A 19,549-nucleotide genomic window follows, 5' to 3' on the forward strand; every position below is an offset into this window, starting at 1 on the left:
AGGTGAATAATTAGTTTTGCAGCAGAGCCATACCAGGTTTGTTTTTAACTACATCCACTCCGTGCCTGTCTGTCTCCTTTTGTGTTTTCTATGGTCACTGTCACTGTGAAGCACCTGTGATTTGTAATTTGGCCTGACCTCTTACAAACCTCAATTTGTCCCTAATCTTCTTGACCATAAGTCTAAAGTTCTTTTGATTTCTGCTTTAAAATCATGTAAGTCCCATTTATTTGGGTCTTTGTGCTAGAGATGAGCAAAGGGCAAGCAAAATTAGTTTCTCTGACATTTTTGCCCTTACGATCTTTGCTGGAGTTGCCAACAAAGCTTTTAAGGTGGAATCCATGCAATCCAACTACGTTGCCATTAAGAAGGTCATAGAGCTCATCAGCCCCTCTACTATCTTATTTTTGGAGCTAAATGAAAAGTTAAAAGGATGTAAAGTCTATTCCACTTCTCTTTGCATATTTACAATATGTTAATAATTACAGCTAATGTTCTCAAAGTTAGAATTATTATTTCTAATGGTTCTTGATTCGAAGCATTATGGTATAGCAGTCAGCTTGTCATGGCTTTGACAAACACTTTATCATCCTATTTAAGGAATCTGTATTAATCTTCAAAGAAAAGGGCTTAGTTAATTTAGAAGTCAAGCAGAGAGATAGAAGTCACATGAGCTTTTAGTGCAATAGATATTCATAAAATGTCCCTCATAAAATTGTAGACCTTTGGGACAGATGCAGTAATATAACATTCCCTCTTTTTTTCCTTCTGCACGTCTACTCCCACTGAGGATGGTCATTAAAAGCAAGTGCTTGTAAATTCAGAGCCACCTGACCTGCCATAAAATGTTTGTTTTTTAAGAATCCCATGTAGAAGAGAAGAAAGAGCAGGGCTGTTCATTGGTAGGTACTATTGCCTGTGAGGGAGCTGATTCAGCTAAGATTGGGTTAATATTCCTGAATTCAGAAAGACAACTGTCATAGTCTCAGAGCACTTATTAAATGCTTTTACCTTTACATTTGCAATCTAATGGCAGAATAATGCAGCCTCCTGGGGGAAGGGGAAAAATTCCAGTATCAGGGACATTTAAAATGTCATTGAATAAAAATTGCATGAGATCCTATATACAGAAGTCCATTAGCATGGCACTGTGATAAGACCCATCTCATGCCTTAGGTTTCCTTCTAGAGAAAAGGAATTCTGGCCTTAACAAGGGCTACTCCATCACCATGGTTGTGGAGCTATTCCTGAACTCCTGTGAACTCACATCTGTCTGATTCTTGAAGCCATCACCACTATTGCCATTTTCATTCCTGCTGACAGTTCCCAGCCTTTTCTTCATAGCACCCTGGAAAGCCATCGGCACTGCTTCAGCTTGCTGGGCACAGGTCCATGAGCAATCAAGGGGAGATTTACATACTTTACTCCAGGAATTGGCTTCTTCTCTTCCTACCCTCTTACTCCCTCTCTCCTAAATGGTAGGCACCTGATATTTATTGTCTATTTTTCCTGGGCATTCAGGTTTCCCTGTATGTGTGTGCAGAAATGCCAATCTTGGCATACCCTTGGTGAGCTCAAAGCCTGCTCCATACCCGCACAGGCTGGGCACAGCACTGCCCAGCACAGCTGCCCAGCCTCCAGCAGCAGCACAGACAGAAGAGGTCAGGGCTGCTTGCAGCAGCGACCCCCATTATTTTACTTCCCTGCTTGAGCTCCTTCACATGGAGATGTTTCTGCACATGTGATGGAGCTCCATGCAGAGATACCTGAGCAAGGTCGGGGGAAGTATTCCAGCAGTGGAGGCAAACCAATGGTATGAGCATGGCCGGCCGTGCAGGATGGGAAGGGGAGGAAAGCTGTACCTAGTGTCTGTGCTGTTTTGCCTGTCTTGAGGAACTTGTGATTTGTGGTCATTTTTCTACTACACCATGAGTGTGTTAATTCTTAGGAACAAAGACAAATCCATGTAGCCCATATTTCAAGATTGCAAGATTTCAATTGCAAGATTGACTATGCTTAGTGCAAATCCTGTGTATAACAGACCATTCCAATTCATGCAAGCAGCCCTATGCTAAACTAAAGGACTTTAATTGGAGCAAAGCATCCAAGACATCAAGAAATAAAACTGTTTGTTAGCTGTGGAAAAGAGAAAAGACCAGTGTGCCATTAGTGCCCAAGCCTCTTGCAAGGGGAAGGAAATAATTTAAGTGACTATTTTCAAATGATTCTTATGGACCAAGCATGCCCACAAAGCAGGAGGAGGTACAAACACATTAAGCAGAGCCCAGGGGGAAATTTCCTTCCCAACTCGAAACACACGAGCAGCATGATGCTGTGTGCGCGATATCTCCTCCGCTTAAAAGGATTCTTAGTGTGCAGATTCTTAGTGAGAGACTGATGCTTCAGTGGACAGGGAAAAAATTCCTTGGTCAAAACCAGATGCTTGAGACATTTTTTTGCTGTATCCTAGCAAAGTGTTTCAATGCAAATAAAAAAGATCTCCCGTAATAAAATATCAGTTTTTAAGAAGCTGTGGGTTTTTTTTTGGTTTTTATGTTTTTTAGTTTTTGCTTTTTGTTGTTTTTTTTTTTTCTTCCTAAAATAATCTTGCAGACCTTTCTGCATAGCAATTCCATTTTTGGAAATTCTGCTCAAAGAGACTTTCTCATGAAATGGGAACATTTGAAGTGAATCATTTAATTTGCTTAACTTAAAGAGGTTCCTATTACATTTAATTTTAAGCTGATTCTCTCTAATTAAAGTTCAAGTCACTCTTAAATATTTAGCCTTGTTAGATGAAGATCCAGGAAAGAAAATATAATAATCTTTTCCTTTTTCTCTTTTGCTTTACCTGAAATATGCTTATTGTGAGTTTTTAGTTTTGAAATACCAATTTTGTTTGAGCTGCCAGCTTGAGTAACTTACAAGCTTCCAACTTTCAAGCATAATTTAGTATTTTAAATTGAAGAACTAGATCAATTATTTGTGTTATTTTAGAAACTTTCCTTACAACAGTTTTGCTGGCAGAAAGAAGCATGGGAGAATTAAATTAATGTTGATTAAGTGATCACTCATATAAATAACCAGCTAAACATACAGCCTACATGTATTTTCATACTTGAGATATTGTGAAATATTGGCATTTTTTGAGAATAAGTTTGCTGAGGTTTCTTTGTAAATTGACCCATTGGCCTGTATCCTCAAACGTATGCACCTAGAAGGCAGGAGTTTGAGATCTGTATCTAGTTTCAGGGCTCCAGTAGGATGAACAGTTTCTTAGCTGTCCATGAAAATCAGACCATTTTAGGGGACGCTCCGACTGCAGTCAGTCATCCAGTTCCCATGTGGATAAGCTAGAAAATGTGAACTTGATGGCTATCTAATAAGCAAGTACTGTCTGTTTCCACATCAGTTCTCTCCCCCTCGTTTGTTGGCTGGTAGCTATCCATCATCTGATGATTTTCTTATTTTTTTCAGCCTAACTGGCTATGACACCGGACAAATTACTGAGCATTTCGTCTCCATGATTAATCAGTGAGCTTTTGTTTTTGGCACCGTGTTACAGCATCGCTTAGAGGATAAATAAATAAATAAATCAGATATTCAGACAACAGTAAAACGATTAAGAAAAAAAAAAGACACAACAAAAAGTTGAATGATCCCTTCATCACTGTTTAATGTGAAATCAAAAGTACATGTTTTGTTTGGCTTGGATAAGTGCACATGCTAACGTTGAATCAACATTACTGTTTCCTTCTTCCCACTGCACTTTAATCCACTGGTGGTTAGTATGCGGGACTGAGAGACTTCCTTCAGCTGAATTTCAGAAGGGTTAAGTTGGAGTTGCAGTTTCTATTTCGAAATGTGGTTTTCATTTGAAACTGAGGATGTAAAAATGGGCATTGGTCTCAGTGAATCGCAGTCCTGCTTGTTGACCTTAGGGACCAGAGCCATTTTTTACCCCTTGCCAAGCTGATGTCATTCAGGGACATTGTTGGATTTATTTCTGCCCGTCGCCATAATGCCACAGCACTAACTCGTTGCAAGGGCAAAATCTGTTCTCCTTTATGGAGAGGTTGATGTTCTCGTTTCTGATGGTGTCAGAGAAGGCAGCTGCACAAAACCGTCTGCCCAAATGGTTTTACTTGTAGTTATGCACCGTCAGGACAAACCTCAGTTTGCTCCCCCCAGCGTGGGAGAGGTGCAGGTCCAGCAGCTGGAACATCTTCACATGCTCTGAGCGGTTCGGGCCTGAGGTCTCAGGGAGGAAAACAAAAGGAATGTTACATATCTCCCAGCTACATTTGTTTTATGTTTTGGAACACAAGGTACAAATCCCATGCCTGTGTATTTGACCCTGCATGTTAAATATACAACTTTTCTTAAATTCACTTAAATTTAAGGCAAGATATCAAAGGGCAGATTTTGTCTCAGCCCATGCAAAATATCCATTTTCATGGCTTGGGTCTATTAGGTATGATAATGCTAAACATGTAAAAGTGAGCCTCCATAGGTATTTTTCTCTGAGGCCTTCCAGCCACTTAAACTATGAGTGACCTTTAAATACACACACTTGCTCAGTTCAGGTGGCCCTGAAGGAATTATGAACATTTGGGCTATTGCAAAAATTATAAATAATTCCTGCAGTCTTATTCAGGAAAACACATTTTGTGTGTACATGCAGTGAGGGGAGATGGAAGGAGACCCCTTAAGGTTCCTACTGAAGAAATGAAAAGCAAAATGCATCCAGCTCCCTTAGCCGAGTCCCGACACAAAAAGGTGCAATTCTGTTGAATGAAATAGTTGTCCCATGTTATCAAGCCTGAGTTTTGTCTCTCAAATAATGTGTGCCAGCAGTCAGATGAAGCATTCCCCTCATCTTCACTTCCATTAATTTATATCTGAGGCCATGCATTTTGTCTAAAACTGTTCTGTCTGCCTGACGACATGGCAGCACAAAACATTGCCATGGGTTGGTAAGGCTCTCCATCCATGGCTAACAAGTGAACACTAAAAACTCCTCTCCAAAATGCCGTTCTCAGGCATACTTTGTGTTCTTAAGGTCAGTCTGTTTCCTAACCATTGTATCCTTTTCCTTTCTTTCAGGGTTTTGAGGACCCCAAGGACAAGTAAGCAAATTTACTTCTGTCATATTCTGTTAATGTTTGCAGATTGTGTGTTTTTTTTTCCTCATTTTAAAAAGGACAAAAATTAATGCCCAGCAGCCAAGAATAATGCCTGGACTCCCCAGTGGCTTCTCCTGGAGGGACAGCCAGTCTGAGGACATGGGTTTGACTGTGGATTCAGAGCTGCCACTGCCTCATAACATTTATTCATTTGTGTGGTTCTAACTGGCATTTGTGATCGAAACACTTTTGCTGCTCTTGCCCTGCCACCACCCACCATCCTTTAGTATTTGCTGTTTTGACAATATCCCAAGAACAAAGTCTTCATGTACAGGATGTCTAAAAATACTGAATGTCTCCAGTAAAAACAAATTATTTATCTATTAAATGGCATATATAGTTCCTGTTTCATATATATATATATATGTCTAATTATTACATATTACTTATTTCTACATATAAAAATAAACTCAGAAATGACAGCTTATTTTAAAGGGCAAATTCATACTTTCATGCTCTAAAATGCAAACATATAAAAGCAGCATTTTCATTTTTTTGTACAGAACTTTAAAAAATGGCAAAGATAATTTAACAGGAGTGGTGTTTTGTTGTAAAAAAATACTTTTGGAGAAAAAAAAGAAGGTCACTTTCTAACTTCCGTAGTTGAAAGTAACAAAAAGATTGCTTGTAGTGAAGGTATCTGTAATGATTTCACATTCATTTCTACTGAATGGCATTAATGTAAGCTTGCTCAGGGTGAGACAGGTGACAGTAAAGGAGACTGATGGCTGAAAGATGTTGCTCTTGCTCCTTATCGTGTTTCTCAGGCTGCCAGTCAGGACTCAGCAGCTCTCTGTCCACTGGGTCAGCTGAATGCTTCTGTGGGTCCTAATTCATCTACCTTTGGGAAAATTCAGATTATGATGGCAGAGCACTGATAGCAACTCCATAAAAGGAAAGGGATGTGATAAGATTGAACATGGCAATACTAGGGTAGCTTAATAACCCCGAAAGGGTTATTAAGCATTGGAATGGGCTGCCCAGGGAGGTGGTGGAGTCACCATCCCTGGAGGTCTTTAAAAGACGTTTAGATGTAGAGCTTAGCGATATGGTTTAGTGGAGTACTTAGTGTTAGGTCGGAGGTTGGACTCGATGATCTTGAGGTCTCTTCCAACCTAGAAATCTGTGATACTGTGTGTGATAGGAATCATTCTCTCCTTCCCTTGCCCTTCACTGCAAACTCAATTTAGTAACATTTAGCTCTGTGCGCCCTGGGATGTTTTGCCGGTGGTACAAGGTGCCTAGGGAGAGTCTTACATCCATATCTGCTGTGAACTCAGTTGGTATTAGGTATACCTTGGAGAGAAAAGATCTAACAGATTACAAAAAAATAATCCTTAGGAATACAGAAATTTTAAGTATTCCTCATGAAATAGGATCTATCCTTATAGTTTGTGCAAGAGATCATAAATTCCCCTGCCTCAGTGTTGGCCCACAGATGAGTCACTCAGCAAGAGAGGAACGACACCTCCACAGGTGCTCCAAGGACTGTCATGTCTCTCCTCCATCCTGCAGTTTGCAAAGGTTACTTGAGCTGTTATGGCCAATAGTTAAGCGCTGGAAAGGATTACTCTGTATTTACCAGTGCTGATTCAGTGTGACCCCATTTTGTGGTACAGATTGCAGGCTTTTTGCCATTCTGCTCAGCACCAAAAGAAGCTCCTAATTGCCTCAGATTCTCTTGATCCAGCAGTCTGTTTAATTTAGGGACAAAGTTTTGGAGGAAAAAAAAAACAAAACACCACCAACAAAAACTCTAGAAGGAAATGTTGGAAATGTTCATGGTGACATTGTCTAAAATCAGATGGCTAAACCATGTCAAGCATTCAGTCCAGTGCCTTCACATGCAGAAACACAGCTCTTCTCTGACAGCAAAGATGAGGCACCACACATCTCTGAAAACAGGTCCTGACAGTTACATGCCTAAATGCAGATTTAGTTATTGAATCTAGGCATGAAGCGTTTAAAATTATGGCATACATGTAGTTTTGGCACTGGTCGCACTCTTCATTTGCAGAAAGTAACCGAATCAGCAGAATGTTTTTGGATTACTCCGAAGCCAGCATCTCTGGGTTAATTGCTGGCTTTCACATGTGCAAGCAGAGTGCAAGAGCTGCTCCGAGCTCTGTTCGTGCTGTTCCTGTCCCATGCAACCATTTTCTGTTGGCTGCGTTTAGAGAGATCTCAGCATTGTTTTTAAGAGGTGTTTCTGAAAGTTCCACAGGGGCCTGAAATCCGTGCTTTTCCCCCAGACACTATCAATATATCAATAAGCATCTCAACATACGAATCTCATTTGTCTATGGCAGTACCTCAGCTCTGACTTACAGGCACTGCCTCCAGGGCTCTCCTTAGCATGGGAAAAAAATTGTCTTTTGATTTAAAACGTGCAATTATGAAGATGTACCCAAACTTTCTGTACAGTAATTAGTTGGGGTACAACAGGCAGAGTGCTTGGCTGCAGAGCCATCCCAGAAGCTAGGTATATGTAGGTGATCAGGCTTTCCTGCAGTTTGTGCGAGTGTGACTGCCTCATGATGAGTGTCCCAGCAAGGTCACTTAAAACCTGCAGGCATGCTTCTATATAAGCTGCAACCACAGATGTCATTTTAGTATGAGAAATACCCTCTGCAGCATAAGAACCTATTACAGAACTGGAGACGGCCAAAGCCAAAACCCCAGCAGACAATCTTTTCTCCTCTTCATGTCTTCCTGAGTGATGCTGTTGAACTGGAGCTCGAAATGTGACTGAGGTTCACCAAGATGCTGAGCTGACTCTTTTGTTCCACTTCTGGGGGAAAATGTATTGCCTCTCTCACATGTGGTATGAAAAGACTAAATGTGAATGGCCCACATGTGTAAATAACTCGCAGGATCTTGGAAGACATTCTGTAAATACAAAGCCTAATAATTTCCTTGCTCATTTTTATTAGTCCAGAAGACAGACTTGTGAGGACTGAATGAAAATAAGCAGCCTCTTCTTGAGTGCTTAAGCAGATGTGCTTCCTCTGAGGAAGCATCTAGAAGTAAATTGAATTTCCTGTCCTTCTAGGGACAAAACTACGTTTTAATTTCAAAGCAGAATATATGACCTTCAAGGAATTAAATAACTCTAGAGTCCAGAAATAAAAACAACTCTGGATGAGGTGCTGTTGTGTGGCCACTGATGGGACGCCAATGCGGCCTAGCTGTGGTGCCAGCACTTCAGCTCGCAGGCTGGGCAGGGGCAGGAGAGCAACAGGCCCATGGGCCTGGTCTGCCTTTCTCTTGGTGAGAAGTATGCGGCAGAGCAGGAGCACAGAGTGACACTACAAGTCTGGCTCCATTCTGTAAAAAGCCTTTGGAGAGCCTTTCCTCTGAAAAGGGACCTTTAACCGCGAGCACAAAGTCACGTCCTGGTTTGCAAGCCACTGCAGCACAGCCTTGGGCATTGCGCCCTGTCCTGCAGCGCGAACAAACCCCCAGAAAACAAAGCAGTGCAGCTTCCCATCTTGCTTGTCAGACCCCGGGACTTTTCTCCAGAGTGCCGAAGGTGAAGGTCACACAACACGAGCTGGGAACTTCATTCCCATTGTGGGATTTGCACACAGAAATAGTTATCCATTGGAATATGCCCCCGCGCAACTTCTGTGTCCTTGGCAATCCTGTAAGCAGAGCAGAAAAACAGCACTTCAGGATCAGCTTTTAATTTCTGCCTGTGGCTAGTTTTAAGGCAGGCCATTAAAGTGACAGCATCAAGTCATTAAAATCCTGTTAGATTTAAGAACTAGAGATTTTTGGGAAGTGCTTCAGGTTTCATGATACTCAGTGTGGAATGCCTCAGGGCAATTAAGTTTTCGGTGTTATTTTTTTTCAACAGTTTTTGAAAATCAGCCTAATTTTTCTGAAGCTGTAGCTGAGTATCAAAAATAAACTGGTGCTAAAAATTATAAGCAATTTAAAAATCTCTTCCACATATTTGGAAAGCAGAATCTAATTTATGTTGTATTTTCTTTTGCTACCTTTTTCCTATCTCAAGTGAATTAAGTAAATATCTTATAAACAGGAAATTTCATCTGGTTTATGTTTCTCTTACTCATATATAACTGCATAAAAGGGAGGCAGTGAGTAGTCAGGCCACATTTTTTCCTACGTTTGTTCTGTGAACAACTTTTTTCTCAAAGTGGACAATTGTTCAAGTTCAGAAATATTCACAGACATATTTATAGAAATTATTATTGAGAAGCAGTGAATGTGACTGGTTACATAGATTATTTTGCCAGTTCAGGCAATAACAGATAGGACAGCAGGGAAATGCAGGGAAGAATAAGTCCAAGGACTAGCGGAGGGAAACTACTGCCTGATTTTGAGAAGGAAGGACAGTAAAGAGACTCCAAAGCAAGAAAACAGCTCCCTGATGGATGTAGTACAGAAAATAAAAAAAAAAAAAAAGCCAAATAAATCCTTTCACTGGTGGACTGGCAATGAGCTCCACAGCTGGTATAATTTTCCTCTCAGCTCATAATCCATTTTCCAGCTCAAAGTTGTCATAAGCAAAATGCCATTAACCTACAGTTTGTTATACAGTGAGATGATAACATGTGGTGAAGAGGGGGCAATTATCTTGTCCTCTTATGTTCTTTTTTTTCACATCCTCAGGAATACACAGGAAAGTATGAACCCAGAAGATGAAGTGGATGAGTTTCTGGGCCGGGCCATTGATGCCAGAAGTATTGATCGGTTACGCTCTGAGCACGTGCGCAAGTTTCTCTTAACATTCAGGGAGCCTGACCTGGAGAAAAAGGTAATGCTGGCTAATATTGCAACTTGTCAGTCAGGCTTGCCGTGAGTTTTAATTTTCCTGCATAAGGTCAAGCTTTCATATCTATAGATTAAGTAAGGTTTTAGATGTTGGACATGGGGCTGTGGTCTTAAAAATTCTGTGCTTCATCATGGAAGCCATAATATATGCATCCCTAGAAAGCCACAGTCATCTGCAGTGAGCACTGGGCAGGAAAACACATGACTATGCAGTGATGAGCTGTAAAGGGAATACAGAATAAACCAGATTTGTTCCTCTGTTCTTTAGGCATCCAAACAGAGCTTGCAGTCACCCCTTATCTCCTTCAAGTCACTGGAGGAACCTGCTTCAGCCTGCCTGAGATCTGACTCACCTCTGGAGGGTCTTTTCCCTGCCACCCAGGGAGCCCCAGCTGCTACTGAGGTTCACTGGGATGCAATCCATACTCTCTTTCTCTTTGGGAACCAATTTTAAGCAACAATTAGAGTTCTCTTTCTCATACAGATTTGGAAGAGCAGAGTAGCAGACCTGGGGCTCCTGTATAGCTCATTGCTTCCTGATTTTATTTCAGATATCTTTGTGTTGTAAGGCAAAGATCTTTTCACTTTCTGCATCTATCTAATAGAGACAACATCAGCTGTGGTAGGCAGTGAAGTTAAATTCAGTTAATTCCAGGGGCACCTGGCTGCTACTATTAAGGCTACCATATGAACTGTTGTTTTTAATTGCCCAAAGAAAGCTAAAGTTTACATTTTTATTTTTCCTTTTTTTTTTTTTAATCCAAATCCTTGGGATACTTGAGCAGTATTCAGGTTAAACTCACCATTTTATGGATAAATCTTCAGTAATTAAGTTTGCACTAATCATTTCATTATTTTATTTATAAATACTCTTTCAATGACAAGAATTGCAACCTACTGCAAAAGCAGACTTTTTCAGGATTTATAGCTGTTCAATGAATCTGCGTGGGATTGAATACAAGCACAAGCATGTAATTTACCCCCACTCCTCCCCTTCAATTTTATAGCTGAAAACTGCTAGGGAAATTAGTGGTTCACCTGTTCTGAGCACCTTTTATTTCTTGGTTCAAACATTGAGACCGTCTGTACTGAGAACCATGCTTCAAGCTAAATAAAGCATCTTTGGGAATCGGATGCAGCTCCCATGTGACTGATATGTTGGCAAGTAGTTGGAGTGAGTGACTGTGTGAATACTGCAGCATCCTTGCACTATCCTTAGGATGAGCCAAGCTGTCTGCACAAAAAAAAAAAAAGAGGTTTTCTCATTAGCAACATTCATCCCTGTTGGTAGAAACTTCCCATGAAAGAAGTTTATGTCTGATGATGGTCACCTGGTATCCTGGTCCCACTTAATCTGTTTCTGTTCCTCATGTCCAAGGATCAAGTTGTGAATCCTGTCTTCATCCAGCTGTGTGGGTTTGTTCCCTGGCTTTTGGAGCCCTGTAAGGGTTCAAGCCCTTACAGCTTGTGCAGGGAGAAAGGGAGTTTGTAATGTTGGTCTTTTCCTACCAACAGTGCTTTCCAAGGACCTAAATGGAAGCCAAGAATGAAGTTTTTGTTGGGAAAAGGCAGTCAGCCAAATTTCTCACTAACATAACGTTGCTTGCTTTTTTTGCAGTACTCCAAGCAGGTGGATGACAGGTTTGGAGCCTACGTGGCTTGTGCCTCCCTAGTCTTCCTCTTCATCTGCTTTGTTCAAATCATAATCGTGCCACAGTGAGTATCTTTTCATCCCTTTGCTCCCATCTGCTCCCCTCCTGTATTCTGGCCTACTTTTCTTTGTTTTTTTTCTTGAGAGCTCGGAGCACCAAGGAGAAAGGAAAATGCTTAAATAATTCATGTTCAAGTGATGCGTGGTGCTTATTGTTTTCACTCATTTCTAGTGCATATTAAACTTCCTCACTAGCACGTGAAGATTTCTGTTTTGCTAATGTGATTCCTCTTACCATTTACCTCCATCTTAGGAAATTCATTTCAGCACGTTTATAAGTTTGTGGAACACAAATATCTCTAAGCTGGAAGGATTGCCTACTAAGGCTTAGTATGCATTCAAAACATGAAGCTAGTCTGTCCTCTTATCTAAATGCAGTAGGACAGAGAGGTGAAAAGGCCATCACAGCCTCCTTGCTCAGAGTGCTGAGGTCTCAGGGTCTACTTCAAAGGTGATATATAACCTGCTGTGCATTTATTCTTCTGGACTCAGACTAGCAATGCAAGAAGAAAGGTACAGAAGGCTACATGTGCCTAAGCTTTGGGTAGTTCATCCAGGGTTTAAGGGATGCAGTCATTTCTTTGCCCAAGCAAGAGAGGGACTGGAGTGGAATAAGCTCCTCGGGGCTGTGGGGCACAGTGCTGTTGGACCACTGCAGTGTATTCCTGCGTCTGAAAGGCACAGTGTAACCCACTGGATCTCTTCCAGAAGTGAGCTCTGCAGCCATGGTATTTCTTCTCAAAGAGCTCATAAAAAATGTCTTGAAATTAAAGCATGTTGGTATTTCCTGTGCTCTCATCTAGTAGCAATAATATATCATTCACTGCTGTGTTGGAAATAAATTCAGAGTTAGTCATTTTTAATCTGAAGGACAATATCTCAGAAGCTCTAACAGTGCTCCAAATTCATCCTCATTACAAGACAAAAATTGTTTAAAGAGAGTTCCAATACTATTGTCTGTCATTACAACTGCTCTCTACTTCTGTTCACACTGCAGTTCTTTTCAGAGTAGAGATTGGTTAGTGCCATTCAGATGAGCTATTCAGAAGGTCATAGAAATAACGTGTGGTCTGATGTTTGAGGTCATTCACTCTCCCAGGCAAGAGGACATTCACTTCTGCTCAAAGAAGTATTGGATCAGCAATAACATCAGTACAAATGCACTGTGTAAACAGACAGCTCCACTTTGGGAATCTAGAGGTTCAAAACTGAAACCAGATAAATTCCAGCAATTAATGCTAATGGCCAAAAATATTCTTTGAGAGTTTGGCCTCTTTAGTAATGAGGCTTGCACTTTGGATCTGGTGACTGGATATTACTGCCTGGAGCTCGCACATGCAGAGGCCCTCTACCAGCCTTTGTTGTACTCATCAAACTCCCTAAGCAGCCACCAAACTGTCTCCATAAAACCCAGTTTAACATTTAAATGACAACTTGACAGTTTCTGATCTGCAGCAACCATATGGCTGACTCTTTTGTATTATGCAGGAGCCAATCCCTCATGGCAGTGTGGTGTAAATGTCACACTGCTCCATCTCCTTCCTCATGGCCCGTAAGGGGGTGGTTATTTATTTGTTTAATTATTTTGGTAAGTTTGTTAGCGTTGTAAGGTAGCTTGGCCAAAGATAATTGGGTTAGAGAGTAAATAAAATTTCGTGTTTTAACTGCAGGGCAGATACACTTTTCCTCAACTTTTGGTTTGTTTTTCTCGATATTTCAGTTGCATAGTTTTGGTCTTCCATTGAAGGTAACAGATAAGCAGCAACAGAAGCCACAGGAGTGTATGTGTCACCATCAGGGCTTCATCAAAGACACAATGTGGAATTCGAATCTGACACTAGAGACAAAATGGCAGTGGTAATTTATGATGATAAAGAGGAATAGCTTTAATGAATTTCACAAAGGCTCAAACAGTGAATTAGCAAGTACAATTATCTTAGTAGTCATGAGAGAACACAGAGACCAGCTGGCTTTGGTGTGGTTAGCCTTAATGTCACGTTGCAAGAACACTTCCTTTAAATTATGAACAAGGCAAACTCCTGGGAGGGGGCCTGTCCTTTCATACTGAGACCAATCACTGTGAAATTGTTGTTGAATATCTTCATGATCAAAACACATCAAAATGCATAGTACAAAGTTGGCCCTGGGGTCCTGTTTGTACTTCAAAGTTGAGAGGAACAGAGAAAACAGAAGAACGTCTCAAGCTGACCAGGCTAAAGCTGTTTTCCCTGTCTGTCCTCATGCCATGGTTGCTTCCATCCCATACACAGGACAGAGCGCAGTCATGGCAAGAATGGTTAGCTATCCCCAGCAAGCTTTTCCTTTGTGTGTTCCCTCATAAAGAGCACCAGGTATCCCAGCAGTTCCTGAGGTACAAATAAAGGGCACAAATAAGCGGGTTTCATCAGCTTGACATGAAACGTGCCTCCCCTGCAGATTTCACGTGCACTCGGCCTCACTGCAGTGTGCAGCAGTGCATGTGTGTAGCACTGCACCACAACAGATTGTTCCATCAACTCCTCAGGCATGGGAGATATTTCTCAATCCCTCTGCTGTCACCCTGGCAGGAAGGTGATTGCTGTAAAAGATACAGCATTCTCTGCTCTGCAGCCCGTGTGAGTAATTCAAATAGGGCAGAGTATCTGTTGGTATTCAAGGCACCTCATATCTCCTACTGCTATCCTAATTGGAAAGCCTGTGCAGTGTGTCATAGCTTGTACAAATGTCATAGTCTTGAGAGCAGAGCTGTAACTTTTCTATATGATGTGCATTAAAAAAGAAACCTCCTTGCTTTCAGCTCTACATTTATGCTGGGTTTTTACCTGACCTGTTTCCTGATCCTGACCACAGTGGTGTTTGTTTCGGTCATTTACTCCTGTGTAAAGGTGAGTAACGTGGTTTCTTTGTAAAGTCCTTTGCCAAATCTAAGTGGTTCAGTAATCTGTTTCTTCAGCTAACGTAGCATGTTTTGTTAGCCATCCTATCCACACTATGTGACAAGGGTTACAGAAAAAGCCTTTGATAAGACAGAACGAACTGCAAACAGATGTTAGGGTTGGCATCTCTTTAGCTCAGCAAGCAGTAATCACTCTGTGGATCTGCATGTCTATTAAGTCCCCTGCAGGCACTCTCATATTGATATAAGAAGAACACATTTCCCAATGTGGAACAAAACACTGACCATTCGTTTCCTCCCTGTAAACTTCCTGCGGCGTAGCCTGTGTACTGTCCCCTGCTGCATATGCATGTTTGGATAGGCAGATTATCAGAAGCAGAATATCATCACGGAAAAATGTCCTGAGGGGAAGTAAAAGCCATAAACATATATAACTTTATCAGCCATTCTCAGATGACTATACAGAGCTTCCAGCATTTAGTGAGCTCTTTCTTGTAGCTGGTTTTGATAAGCAGAGAAATACGTTGTGTGAAATCTGAAATTATACTAATTATTCTTGGCATTCTGTGGCAAAATGGCCATCAGTGCTTTGGAAGGGGTGATGTGCTCATCTTTTTCACACAAAGGTATTTGTATTAAAATGCTCGTGCTAGTTGATTGTATCTGCTGTTTTGGGGTTACTTCCATTCCACACATGGAGATTCCATACATTCCAGTGTCTGAACCTGGAAAACATACAGATTCAGGCACCTCAGCACAAGCTCACCTTTGTTACTCAGAGCTTGGAATAAAATAACTCAGAAGCATTAATTTTTCTGCAGAAGAAACAGGTAACGGATTATGTCAGACAGATGATTTGCCTCGTTTTAGTTATCTTCTCTGTGCCATTTTTAATAGTTGAAGGTGGGTGCTTTTGACAGCCTTACACCTTTCACATCTTTATGACTTTTGAAATTTAGATTTAAAGAATTAAGCTTTGCCCTCTCATTTAGTAAGAGCTGTGAAAGAAGCTTTAGGTTATATTTGCACTTAAGAGCTCATGGGGCTTCCCTTGGGCTCACGACAATTTTAAAGGGAGCCAAGTACAGCATCTCATGAGTCCTGCTTGTTTACCATCAATGAGACTTACAAGTCAGAGATAACAGTGCTAATAGGAAGGCTTGGGTCCCTTGAGCTGAGAAATGGTATCCACTGATGTCTGGTTATATTTGGTGTGTCCATTACGTGTGAAGGTGCTATTGAGCGTCATTACATTATAAACTGTGCAGAGCTGTGCTGGAGCCTATTTACACTGCAGTGTCACAGGCACCAACATCCCAACACACTGCCAGCCACGCAGAGCCAGACCAGCACACCAGCTCACCTGTGGCGCTGTGCAATTACTGGGGCAAGAGCTGTAGCAGACCCAGACCTCTGAAGGATTCGAGGTGGCGGACTTGCCACCAGGCAGATTTCAAAGCGCACGGTTGTTTGTCGCACACTGGCTTTTACAAGCTTAGACTGCTTCCATGATACTGACGAATTTAAAAGGCACATAGCATTCTTCAGTCCCCGTGACCGTGAGGGATGTTCAGTCTTGCTTTCTTTGCCTTGACCTTCCAAATTCCTGTAGAAGTCTGTTCACTGGTGCCTGCAACCAGTTTTAGTCTGCCTTTGCTTCAGTGGACAGGCTTTGGAAACACAAGACATCCAAATGAATTCAGACTAATATCAGAATTTAACAGGATTTTATGAAGTGTTCTGAAAAGTGAGTCTTCAGCATTCTGTCCTGGGCTCACAAGGTGCTTTTGTATAACAGTGAGATCAGTGCCTTATATGCACAAATTGCAAATGTTGAAAACAGAGAGCCTTCTAGCTCCAGTACCTTTTTGATTACCTCATTTTAGCGCTCCAAATTAGCCTTGGCTGACAACATCTGATTATGAGATGGCATTTTTAGGGGACAGGTACTTCTGCTGTATGGTTGCGTTGTCAGCTACCTGTATGTTGGCAGCAGTTCCCAGCAGCTGCAGCCTACTTCTGTCATTGAAGATTTTGGTGTTTCATTTCAGAGTTTTTTAATCAGCGTGTTTATCCAGCCCTTGGTTAAGGGGCATTACTTTATTCCTGTACTCCACATTGTTTCAGGAAGCCTTTTTACAAATACACACAAGGAAGGAAGGTGCTTTTACAGAACCTTTAGATAAAATTTTAAGACACGGAGATGTCAGCATTATTTGTTTTGTTTCACACTCGGATGTGGGATAGGAAAGCATGTATTTTACATACCAGTGGTTTCTTCCATACAAAGTTGGAAAGCAGGTGTCCTCCTCAGGATAACAGCACAAGCATAACTTTTGCCTGTTTGCTGTGCTGTTACATGATAAGTGACTCTTTTTCCTTCCTTCCTTGTTTTGGCCTCTCCAACTTGGGCTTTGACAGTGGCCAGCAGGCTCTTTCAGGACAGCTTGATCATGTTTTATTTTCTTTTGCTGTCATTATTATCTTCTACTATAAAATTCTCCACGGACTAGAAGTTGATCCTGGACCTGCCAATGCAGCCAGCTTGGCTTTCCAAGTTTCTTCAGCTGTAATAAACAAGAGAGTTCCAGTTCTTCACTTTGATACTCCATGAAGACTTGGCCACCGTGAGATGGTGTTCCTTCCCAACAGAGTCTAAGGTCATGGGAACCAGGGTCCCTTTGCAAATACTCCACTGTCAGACATCTGTTTTGCTGCTAACTTATCAAGTTTGTGTTTCTTCTTAAAATCCTGAACTCCTGGTATATAAACTGCTGTGTGGAATTTAACTTCTTGCATGTTCCTGGGAGCACGTATGAGAGAAATTTCAAGTTATCCCTTAGTCTCTTTCAGAGAGTAGGATAGGATTTTGCGACTGTGGTTTTGCATAGGTACTGTTTGCCTACTTGTTTCTCTGTCTCTGAAGGCTGCACTAGAAGCTCCTTGTTATTTTTTTTTCTTCTAAGGCAAGGGAAAAATACTTCTGAAAACTGTACTTTTTTATAGACTAATAAATCTCTGTGAAATAAGTTACATAAATGGACTTGCAACATCAAGTTGCCTGGAGATATTGTCTTTTACTCCAGAAGCATCTTAATGTACTTCAAAATGACTCAAAGGCTTTTATTACAAATTGAAAAATCAGAACTTAAAGACCTCCAATTTTTTTTCGTCTCACAGACAACAGCAATTATCTAAGCAGTTTTCCATGTCCACAATATATCTTAAGAAGATAAAAAGGACAAATATTACTATTCTGTCTGTGATCAGCTGTTACTGCAAAGTACAGTTTTTATTTAATGTATTTTTGTCGTGCGAATGAATGGATGATGTGGATCATTTTCAATGTAGCACTAGTACTTGTTGCTTTTTAAATTTGGATTTTCACCTGTACAACAGTGCCTGATTTCCCCTTCTGTATTCACTGTGTACTTTGATGCTCTCTCTTGTGGGAACCTAGGTCTTCCTGCAGCATTTATGCATTTCAGTGTACAATGAACTGGAATTGACTAGAGAGCCCAGTTTCCTTTTTCCCACTGTGGTTATTTTTCCTGACATGGGGATTTTAAGAGGGCTAACAAGTGGTCTCAAGTTTCTGTGGCAACCCAAATGTGAATCTTGGATAGCCAAATGACAGAGTCCACAACGTCACACTTCCCTTCCATGACATTTCCCAGGAGATGCATGTGCATGCTCAGAGGTGCCATTTCATCAGACCCTCCTCCCTTGTATCATTCTTCACTCAGGCAAGATTTGAGCTGTATTAACAGGAGTAAATGATGCTGGGCAGTACAAAACCAGAGGGCTGACCAGCAACAGGGAACAGATTTTCAGTGTGCTATAACATCCTGATTGTTCTACTTCTTTTACTAGGACAGCAGGATTCTTTTTTTTCACTGGAGAATGGGAGGAAAAGCCATCTACTTTTCTTTTCTTTTTTGTTTTTCTCTTTTTGTCTTTTCTGGGACTGTTATACCCCTGACTTGTGGATGCTTTTATGGAAGGAGTGTTGCTAGAGCAGAGCTGACCTGTCAGAGCTGAGACAGGTTCCCCGTTTCTACCACAGAAGTCCTTCAGACTGCAAGTGCCCTGGTTGCTGGATCTGCCTCTGTAAAATGGGGAGAGGTTACAGAGTTACAGAGCCTTCATGAAGGCTGTTCCTAAGGCAGAGACTGCTCAGATGGGCGGCACAGCTGTGCTGCTGTGCTCTCCATTGCAATCCTAACCTCCTATGGTTTCTGGCATTCGTTACCTCCTCAGGACTTTTTCCATCTGCACTTGTTTACTGACCTACGATTTTCCCTATTTTGCCTAATCTTGGTAATGAGAACCAAGATTAATACAAAGAAAACATGCTTTCATTAGACTTTAAGTGTCTTCCACTGATAGCTTTGCTTGATATCTCAGGCTTGGTTCAAAGTCAGGCTTTTTTTGGGATCATTGGCAGCAGGGGCTTGAGCCAAGATCCACAGCAAAGTGCTCCTGAGTTTTATTTAGGTGCCTGATTTCCCAGAGATCACAGAAGGAGGCTGCCTGAGCCTGAAGGATTGTATAAGTTTTCAGTGAATTTCAATCAATTTTCAACCAGTGCAAATAAGTTAGGACCCCAATTTCCCCTTTCCACTCTGCTATCCCAAACAGAGACTTGTCCTGTCCTCCCTCCTGAAGTTCACTGGGTTTTTATACACGCACTGGTGAAATTGGCTCCTTAAACTCTCGCCATGTCGGCCTCTCTTTCCCTCTGTAAAAGTCACCAGCTAATCAGTGCTTCAGTCACTCTAACGCTTCGTAATTGCGTTGTAGGGTCGCTGTGTGGGAAGCTATGCATTGACAAAATGTTGCATCTCTGAAGATGTAAGAGTGAAGGATAAAAGGGAAAAGCAAGACTTTTAATAGAAACGTTAGTCATAGTTAAATTGCAGTGCCGTGTCGCTGTGCTGCTAGCTTCTTTGTGTC

At 41.4% G+C, this 19,549-nt stretch overlaps 1 protein-coding gene across 2 annotated transcripts in view; it reads left to right on the plus strand.

The window, feature by feature from the left end:
* The window catches only part of ADCY5 (adenylate cyclase 5), a 221,050-nt gene that overhangs the window by 179,532 nt on the left and 21,969 nt on the right, over positions 1 to 19,549 (plus strand). For both annotated transcript variants that reach the window (XM_080601109.1, XM_080601110.1), the window contains exons 9-12: positions 5,107 to 5,129; positions 9,825 to 9,969; positions 11,605 to 11,702; positions 14,495 to 14,582. In XM_080601109.1, the coding sequence (XP_080457235.1) occupies positions 5,107 to 5,129; positions 9,825 to 9,969; positions 11,605 to 11,702; positions 14,495 to 14,582 (354 nt within the window). The remainder of the gene's footprint in view (positions 1 to 5,106; positions 5,130 to 9,824; positions 9,970 to 11,604; positions 11,703 to 14,494; positions 14,583 to 19,549) is intronic.

This window comes from Anser brachyrhynchus (genome assembly GCF_964034855.1).
Source record: "Anser brachyrhynchus genome assembly, chromosome: 7".
Classification (NCBI taxonomy): Eukaryota; Metazoa; Chordata; class Aves; order Anseriformes; family Anatidae; genus Anser; species Anser brachyrhynchus.